Genomic DNA, 10304 nt, shown 5'->3' on the forward strand with positions numbered 1-10304 from the left:
AAGTCCTCCGTGCTAGAGTTGCACGATACCCACGGTAGCCACGGTACCCTGCGGTGCCAAAACGTAAAGGTTCCTACTATACTAGAAATTCTACACGACGGTACTACCGTGGATTACTACTACGGTGCCAGTTTCCGCTACATAGCGGCCGCCCCTCCTCTCCTCCCGGCTTCTCCCTGCATGCTACTCCCTTGTAAACAAACCCCACATGCACCCACTGCAACCGAACTACACAGCTGCTGAATGATTGGCTGTTTGCCTGTTACTGGTGGCGTCCGGGGATATGATAGGCTGTTTCCGCACGCTGGGTCCGCCCGTCTGTTCTCTGATTGGCTGTTCGTGTGTTCATGCCGGCAAGAACGGACTCCATGAAGACAGCTGAGACAGCTCTGCTTCGATAGAAATTCGCTTCAAAACAAACAACAAGCTAAAGTTCTGTCTCGCCCAGACGCGCGCACAGCTTCACAAACACGAGACAACAACACACTCACCACGGCAGAAGCACCGGCCGCGAGCGACGGGTCTGCCATGGCATCGTCGTCAGTGGCACTTAATTAATTTAGCTCTGTTTATTTTCTTATTGGCTAATATCAGGCTATATGCTCCGTGTACAGGCTGAGGAATAAAGAGTTAAAGGATGTCCAAGTATAAATCACCTAGAAAATGCATAAAAATATAGTTTTCACAGGGAATCAGTTCCTGTTCATTGTATTTTTTCCTCTATGGTTTATTATGAAGAAGCATTATTGTCAAATAGATTTTTTTTAAAGACAGTGGATTTGTTTTTATCCTAAGTTGATTATATTTGTTAAACATAAATTAATGTCCAAGAGACTGAATGGTTATTTATTTTCAACCATATAAATTCTAACTTCATTTATTTGTTTTTTATTGCTTATTTAAAAATATTTGTTTCAGTCTAATTCCTACTTCACCAGTATTATGTTTATCATGCACCAAATAACATTATAAGTAATTAATAAGTATATAACTTGTACAAATACATTGCAGTTAATAAAAATAATAATAATAAAAAAAGGTTGCAGTATCGTGATATTACCCGGAACCGTGATACTTTGTCTGGTATAGTACCGTGGTTACTCATTTTGGTATCGTGACAACTCTACTCAGTGCCTTCTCTGAGTTACAGCACTGCACTGCCATATGACGGTTGCGAAAGGGATTCACTTTTCTTCCTCCAAAAAAACACACCAAAAAACATCCAAATACCTCCATAGTGCTCGTCTGTAATGTCCCTCTTGTATTGAAGCCCCGACATGAGAAATTGTTCCGAAAAAAAAAAATTAAATCCATGTTTTAAGCTTGTTTGTAGCGGAAGCTCCCAGTGTCTCAGTTCACTGCTTTGCCTGTGTCAGTCCACGGCTCCGCAAATCGTGTGGGCTTCAATACAAGAGGGACATCACAGACGAGCACTATGGAGGTATTTGGATGTTTTTTGGTGTGTCTTTTTGGACGAAGAAAAGTGAGCCCCATTTGCTACCATCATATGGACATGCAGTGCTGCGCCGAGCCCCCCTGTAACTCCGAGAAGGCACGGAGGACTCTGAAACTTCTTAGTCGACATGAGGGTGAGTAGATAATGAGTAAAATTTCAATTTTGAGTGAACTATCCCTTTAAACATTGTTGTTCAAGACACACCCATCTAGAATATGTCTACCTCTTTGTAGCCTATCTTTTACTAAAATGTTTAGTCTATACCCAACATGTCTATGGTGAACCTACAGTATGTTGACCAAAAATGTCAGCTTTTTTTTTTCTTTAAAAAAAAAAAAAAATTGAGTTGAGAGTCATGTTTCTGCTGGCTTGTGATTTTTTTGTAGGCTATTAGCTTATATCACACGTTGATTTATTTAACCCTATGAGTACTATAATGAGTACAAGTAATTACAGTAATTTCTTAGCTGTCATTTTACAAAGTATATTTTATTTCTCCAGGGGTAGAAATAGTTTGTTCAAACTACTGTCTACTGCCACTACTACATGTAGTTTTACAATAAAAGTAGCTTGACTAGTAGGTAAATACAGTAACTATTGAACTCTAACCAAATACCCTGAGTGTCCTGAGCTACATTCAGACTGAGAGAAAAAATCTACAGAATAAGGAAAAACAATTAGGCTACTTGTTATTCTATGTAGAACTTGTTGAGTGGTTAAACCCAGTATTATAAATCTGCAAAACCCCAATCATGAAATTTGCTATTCCTCCTTTCTCTATAAACCGAGACTTTGAGGTTCATGGATATAAAACTGAATCACCAACCTGTTTTGTTGAGAACGACTCGAGGCTGCAGGAGAACATCCAGCAGGTTCCTCTGCCGCTCGATCTCCAGTCTGAAGCCCGAAGCCTCCGCCTCGTAGCCGGCTACGACTCTGTCCACGGCCGCTAAGATTTCCTGGGAGGCGGCGGTGAGTCTCTCGGTAACGAATCCTCTCAGAAACTCCACCTCAGACATTTTACTCAAACTCTCGGTTGTTCCCGCCGAGCGACTATGTTGCTACATCCATGGCTGCTTATTCCCCCTAGAGCACTGGAAGAGAGAGTAACGACACCACCATTGACTCCCGTGTTAAGGGTTTTGCGCCCCCTAATGGCAGGATATGGGTATTGCAAAGGCGCCCAGAAAACTCATTCACTCCAATGTATGTGTGTTGCCCACTCCTTGTAAATTGATGAAAACGGCCGTGTTTTTGTTTTTAGGTGTCTTGGTCATATCAAATTATACTTATAAATTGTTTATTACAAAATGTAGATTGAAACATTAATGTAGACAACTGTTTTTTTGTTTGTTTGTTTGTTTTTTACTCACCTATATTATTATTATGTACAGTTTGCCTCCATTGTGTTATAGCTGAGCTGATGATTTTTTGGATAGGTTTGCAGCGTTGATTTGGTAAACAACAAGCAAGAGATTGTTCATAAGCAAAGTCTTAAAATGTAAAATATGATCCTCAACCCGGTGTTAAATATTAAACCCAAACCCTCAGAGAAAAATATATTCCAATTTAAAATGGATGAACCCTTACTGTAATTTGTTTAGTCACAAAACAAAAAATGTTTCCACCAAGTAGGCCTACAACTACGCCAGAAAGAAATTTTATGGAATTTGATACACTTTAGAAACAATCAAAATTGAACATATGCAATACATTTTTATTGTGTTGAATTGAGCACGTGTTTCCATGTACTACAGATTTTTAACATGCACACAGCATTTATTGTATTGTATTTATAGCATGAACAAACCGTTTCATACAATCTTAGAAAATCATAAACTTTGACAAAATATTTAACATGTTATTTTTACTATCTTGCGATGAGCTGTTACAGTTCAATAACTGAACCTTCAGTAACATACCTAAGTTTACATACACTCATACATCTCCTCTTGCCGGGAAAACAAAACCTTCAACTATACGTTAACTCTCCTTCAAGGATTCTTGTGTGCACATGAAGGATCTTCCTGTTGACAAAATGTCTCATCACAAAAACTGCAACTAAATGATTAAAGGTGTCTTTTAACTCTACCTACTGCCTTATATGCACTCCAACACAAACTACAAGAAAATGGTTTAACCTCTGACTGTATGTACTTTCATGTTTCTCTCAAGACAACACCAGAACTTTCCCTCCTTTATGGGATTTCATGTGCATCGCCAAAAAGTTTCCCCAAAAACACTGCAAACAAATGGCTTCACTTTTGAATGGGCTCTTGTGTGTAACAAAATAATATTCTGCCGGGTAAATCCTTTTCCACAAATAGCACAACTAAATGGTTTCTACTGTGTGTGGAGTCTCAAGTTCAGATTCAAACCCTTTTGATGTCTCAATTTTTTACCACAGGTTGGACAGCTAAATGGCTTCTCTCCCGTATGGACTTGAATGTGGTTATTAAGGCTCAGTTGAACAGCAAATGTTTTACCACAGGTAGCACAGGCAAATGGCCTCTCTCCTGTATGTGTTCTCATGTGGTCTTTAAGATTCCCTTTAACAGTAAATTATTTACCACAATGCAAAAACTCAAAATCTTACCAAGAATATTTGTCTTATTTCTAGTCAAAATTTCATTTCTAGTCAAAACAAATCTCTTTATACTTAAAATAAGACTCGTCACATTAAAAAGTAGCTTGTTTTTAGACATTTATTACTTCTTTCAAGCATATTTTCACTTGAAATAAGTAGAAAAATCTGACAGTGGAGCAAATTTTTCTTCCTTATCACGAGCACAAAAAACCTGCTTTCACTGGCAGATTTATTTCACTTATTTCAAGTGAAAATTTGTTTGAAACAAGTGAAAATGATCTAAAAAAAAAAGCAAATTTTTAGGTGATGAGTCTTATTTTAAGTGGAAAGAGATTAGAAATGAGACATTCTGACAAGAAACAAGACAAATATTCTTGGAAAGATTTAGAGTTTTTGCAGTGGCACAAGTACCACAAACAAATGGTTTATTTCATGAGTGGATTGTCAAAAACCAGGTTTTCCCACCCTCCATCTGTTCAGCTGAGCTGCCTCAGTTTGTCTTTGATGAGGTCGTATAGGACTGGGCTTTCTCCTCCTCATCCTCACTCTTCACATGAACAGAAGTGATGGGGAACTCTGGAGTGGTCAATGGTTCTTCCTTTTCTTGATATGTTGACTCTCTGGGTTCTCCTGATCCAGACTAGTGGTCAACTCAGGAGGATCCTCTGCTTTTATCATCGATAGGTGCTGATCACCTGCAGAAAAATGACACATATAATGGACAACAGTGTCTTCACTCATATGACTGCTGTGAACCCCAATTATCTTCTCAGTGGACACCAACAGCATCTCCTGCAGCCATGTGCACCCATTCATCAATCAGTAATCCATAAAGTCAAACTGAACCATCCAGTTACCATCATCAAAGTACCTCCATAGAAAATGACTAGTAGTAATAAAGTATTGTAGACTTCTGGACTCTAACCAATGCCCTGAGAGCCCTGACTGAGATATAAAATGTAGACAATTAGGGGGGGAAAAGTACTATATTGTTACTTTATGTAGAACTTGTTGAGTGTATCCTACACGTCCTGTTATAACGTGACTGGTGGTTAAATCCTGAATCAAAAGTGCATCAGGATATTTTTCACAATCTGGTCAATGATTTCAATTTACGTACTATTCTGTGGTAGAACTTCAGGCTTTGGTTCCTCCAGGTTGCCGATCCTGAGGCCTTCTCCCTTCTCTTCCTCAGCGTGGTGGAGGCTCCTGCTGTTCTTCACATCTGCATATAGGACAGAAATCAAAATAATTTCTGCTTCATGACAATGACTTTGATCGTTTATTTCTGTCTGTGTTTTGTAAGTTAAGATGCTGTAATGTTTCACAGATAAAACCTTCAAAGTTATCTGTAGTACTATCAATACTATGGCTGGTACTCTTTAGTAGAACTTGTTGAGTGTGTCCAACGTGTCCTGTTAACACATGAGTGGCGCTTAATACTGAATTAGAAACATATCTGCAAAAAGTTCAATCACATTCAATCATTTGCTACTGAAATGTCCCTTAAATTTAAGTCTTTATGTGATGAAGACACGAATCACCATCTGAACCCGAAACACTGGTGTCCCAATGTAAATGTAAAAGAAGAAGGTTAAATCAGTCATATGAAACCCCCAGAGTGCACAGAGTATCAGCACCCCAAGGGACGAGGAAGAAGCTCCAGGCAGAACCACCAGTCCTAGACAACACCCAGAACACCCCAAAGTCAAGAATATGGAAGGATGCAAGCCATTGGTGAAATGGAAGGCTAACAGTAAGAAGGATGTAAGCCATTGGTGAAATGGAAGGCTAACAGTAAGAAGGACGCAAGCCATTGGTGAAATGGAAGGCTAACAGTAAGAAGGACGCAAGCCATTGGTGAAATGGAAGGCTAACATTAAGGAGTGGGAAACCATCAACATAGACTTATGCCTTATCCTGAGTAACATCAAAGGATCAGCAGAAAAAAAGTTGGAGAAGATGGGTGACCTGATCTACAGCTATGGATAGAAGTAAAGCAACAAGTCAGAAAGAGAGACATGCTTTCTACCCCCAAATCTCAGTGGCTGAAAGAAATCCAACAACTTATAGAAGAGAGGCGAGGGCTAAAGAATAGTGATGTGTCTTGCTGTGCCGAGGCTTCGAAGCACGGGTCGAGTAATCCAGGAAATATTTTGTGAAGCGCTTATCAAAGCGTGTATCGATGACTTATGAGATGACATCCAAAGCCTTGCCGGCCCGTTGCTCTGCCTACTGGTTCAGGAAGTGGTTCGCGATTTGGTGCGCTATTCGAAGTGGGAGGCACACTGAAACGCAATGGAGGTTCCCCTGCATCTTGTGGTATTTCTGCATCGATTGCAACATGTGTTTCAAGAGTATTATCTACTCTTTATGAACACAAATCGCCTATTTAAACCAGTAGATAGTTCAAATATATAAGTTCAAATATATATAGCTACACTACAGATCACTAATATCATTGTAATATTTTTTCCTGTTTAATTCTTTTTGGCCAGTAGATGGCCTAGTAGAGCAACTGAAGCCCCAAGAAGCTTTGCCCTTGAGTGAACCAATTTGATGAAAAGCTTCAATGCTTCATGAAGCTTCATCTCGCCATCACTACTAAAGAAGTTTTGGAAAACAGCAACAACAGAAGAAAAATAAGGCATTGATCTCCTTTAAGAGAACCGAAGGCACAGGCTTTCAAAACTCCGCCGAGCACAGAGCCTAAAAGGACGCAGCAGAAAAAGAAAGAAAGAGCCTGAGCAGACATCTACTGTACAAAGACCCTTTCAAATTTGCTAAAGGTATATTCACAAAGGAGAAAAGTGGATCTCTAAAAACATCAAAAAAGGAGGATGAAGAAAATTTGAGAATCATCTATACTGATGAGAAAAAAGATGAACCGGTCCTTGTCCCCGCTGATATCCCTCCAGTTCATAATTCATAAGACTTTCAGCTAGCATTCAAACAGCTTTGATTTATCACAGTATTTGACTCTATTCATGAGTTTCAAATGTAGTCCTAGACCTGCCATGTTGGGGACCAACACAGGTGTTTCAATTTGAGTTGTGTTTCTGATTGGCGTAGAGCTAATTCATTAGTTTGAAACACCTGTGGGTCCCCAACATGGCAGATGTAGGACTACATTTGAAACTCATGGATAGTAGAATAAAAGTTTACTGATCATGAGGTCATGGATTCATGCCTTTGCATGTCACACATCACCACTTGCACTCTTTCAAATTATTTTGCTAATTCAGCAATGACATTCAGCAGCTTTCAGCATCCACAAGCATTTTCTTCAGGAAATGCTCTTTCTAGCTAAAGGTACATTGTGTAGGAATTCCTCCCATCTAGCGTTGCAGTTCTATATCGCAAGCAACTCAATCGTATTTTTCATGCTGCATTCACTTGAAATTGGGCAGACGGCAGACGGACGACAGCCGCTGCACGTAACGGCATAAACAAGCCTCTATGTAAACAAGTGGTCCGTCAGCACGAGGCAAAACAATACACGTGACAATATGTTGTCATGGCGATGCGGTATTGTTTACCTGACCCACGTTTTACCGGCTTTCTCTTGTGGAGTAAAATGACATCTGGTTTGTTAGCGACGGCCGTCTGCCCGACTGCAGGTGAATGCAGCATCAGTGTAACGCTCCATTCCTCCTCACTGCGTTACCGCGGTGACTTTTCACAGACAACCACCTCGACCTGAGCCGACAGCTCCGGTGTCTCCGCTGAGTTTCCGTGGTTACCGTTACCGTCACGCTGCCACTGAACGTAAAAACATGGCGACACCACATGGCAGCAGCACCGAGCTTAACCGCTCCATGGAGATATGAATGATATGAACGGCTCATTCAGAGCTGAAAGGAACACTTCACTTTGTTGATGGGGGGGATTACTGATTAATGACAAACAGACTTTTGAATGAAATAATCGGTTTTCGTGAGAGTTAAAGCAGAAGTGAGTGATCCGGTCGTTTTCGCTAATGCTGCGTTCCAGGCAGGCTTTTGAAATCGTAAATTACAGCTTCAAGTCACAACTTACGACTTTGTAGCGTTCCAGGCAACCCACTCGTGTTTTTCCGACCTGTTTTACCGGTGAAAGTCACTATAACGGCCACTCGTAACTTCCGACCGGTGAACTCGTACCAGATCGAACTGGTACCACTTCACGGTCGGAAAAATACGAGTTTCCTTGAACGCACCATAACAGTCCTCGTCGCTACGTCACCACATGCACGGCGTCCCTTGGCTGCACACACAGCCCTGCATGCCGTTCTCTCTCCTCATTGGATAAAAACTGTAGGATACGATAAATGTTTTCTCCTCGGCTCAGAGCAGAGCAGAGGGACTGACAGACCTGTGTTTCAGACCAAACACTCTATGTAAGTGATTGCTGTCGGAAGATATAACTATTTAAGACTTATATTAACACAAATATATCACTTACTTCTGCTTTAAGTCATGTTATCATTTTGAGAACTTACTTTTCTATCCCTTTTTCCTTTCTTTTTATTGTAACTGGACCTGTGTATGTTTTGTAACTGGATCGGTGTAGCCTATTGTTATTTTATTTTATCATTTCGAGAACTTTCTTTTTATTTTATTTTTTCCTTTCATTTTAATGTAACTGGATCTGTGTATTATTATTTTATAATAGGCACTGGTTAATGAAAAACAGACTTTTGAACCAAATAATCGATTTTCCTGAATAGAAAACAGGAGAAGTTACACAATGTACCTTTTTAAGGATTAATTTCTTATCAATTATGGGCTTGTTTTCATCCCCCCTCCCTCCCTCCCTAACACACACACACTATCCTTAACACACACACTATCTATTAATTAATTCAAAACTTAATCACCGACCGGTTTGAGCGACACGAGGCTGCAGGAGAACATCCAACATGTTCCTCTGCCGCTCGATCTCCTGTCTGAAGCCCGAAGCCTCCGCCTCGTATCCGGCTTCGACTCTGTCCACGGCCGCTATGATTTCCTGGGAGGAGGCGGTGAGTCTCCCGGTAATTAATCCCCTCAGATTATTGACTTCAGACATTTTACTCATCCCGCCAGTCGACTCTGTTGTTGTTTCCCCCAACCGCGACTCTCTTCCGGATAATAAAGTTTGTTTAAAAAAAATTAAAAAAAAAAAGACTCTCTTCCGGGTTGGGTACGCGCACGCACAACCCAGTCCTTCAGCTTCTTATTGGTTGTTTCCGGCGTCGTGCCGAAACGGTAACGCGCATCGTTTTTTTTTTGTTTTTTTTTTTGTAACACTTTATTGCAACCGAATGGATTCACAAACTCGGGCAGATTTTAGGCTACATCTGTGCAAAAAGAAAAATCAAAAAGAGCAGACACCATATTTCAGAGATGAACCAAACAAACATCAAATAAACAGACACAAAAAAAACGTGACCAAACATAGGCTACACCAAATAAATATTAGGATTAAATAACCGTTAAGGTTTTTAGTCAAACATTTTTTTGAACACTTCATATAAGTCTTGGGCAAGTTTGGCAACTCTATACATTTTAGGTCTTAATATTTAGGTGAAATTCATTCATTCATTCATTCATTTCATTTACGAAGCATTAAGTTTTTAGGTTTTTAGATATTTGGCTTAATGAAGATTAGTAAAACATTTAGGCTATCATTAAATCCAAATGTTTGTCTTTTAATGTAACACCAAAGGTAATACTATTGTAGTCTAAGTCAGGCATTGCTGAGTTTTTTATTTTTAACCAATCTGAAAATAATTTACAGAACAGTTTGAGAGCATGTAATAAAGAGGTGTTCTGTTGTTTCAATGTCTACATTTTGTGATGTATTTCTTTTGTTTTGGGTGAAACTGGGTGTTTAAAAAATATTCACTCTCAATTTAGATATTATTCATCAAATGTATTTTTAATTTTATTTCTTTTTATTTCAGCTTGAGCAGGGCATACATCATGGGTTAGTGTATAGATCACATGAATTTGTTTTAACACCTTTTATTAAGGAAATTAATATAATTTATGACAAGCATAGGGAGACGAGACGAGATGAGTACAAATAAATATTTTTGGCTAGGGAAAGTAATGCTTTTGGTATGGTAAGAGATGTAAAATCTTTGAGATTGCAATTAAAGTCATTTTTACTACAAAAGTTGTAAATAAATCTCTATTCTGGAGGTAGAGGAACATCTTGGAAGATGTCATGATATCTCTCGTCTTGATGCTTCTCCAGTTTTCGGTGCATGCCTTTAAAGGGACTATGAGGAGTTTC

The 10304-nt window shown here is 39.5% G+C and overlaps 1 protein-coding gene across 1 annotated transcript; it reads right to left on the reverse strand.

Moving 5' to 3' along the window:
- Positions 1-3158: 3158 nt before the first annotated feature.
- LOC311001377 (uncharacterized protein) lies at positions 3159-9145 on the reverse strand. The gene is made up of 3 exons (XM_083992460.1): positions 8906-9145; positions 5164-5268; positions 3159-4738 (listed from the first exon to the last, which is right to left on the reverse strand). The coding sequence occupies exons 1-3, from the start codon at positions 9099-9101 to the stop codon at positions 4629-4631; spliced, it is 411 nt and encodes a 136-aa protein (XP_083848586.1). The 5' UTR covers positions 9102-9145; the 3' UTR covers positions 3159-4628.
- Positions 9146-10304: the final 1159 nt, after the last annotated feature.

This window comes from Trachurus trachurus (genome assembly GCF_905171665.1).
Source record: "Trachurus trachurus genome assembly, chromosome: 18".
NCBI lineage: Eukaryota > Metazoa > Chordata > Actinopteri > Carangiformes > Carangidae > Trachurus > Trachurus trachurus.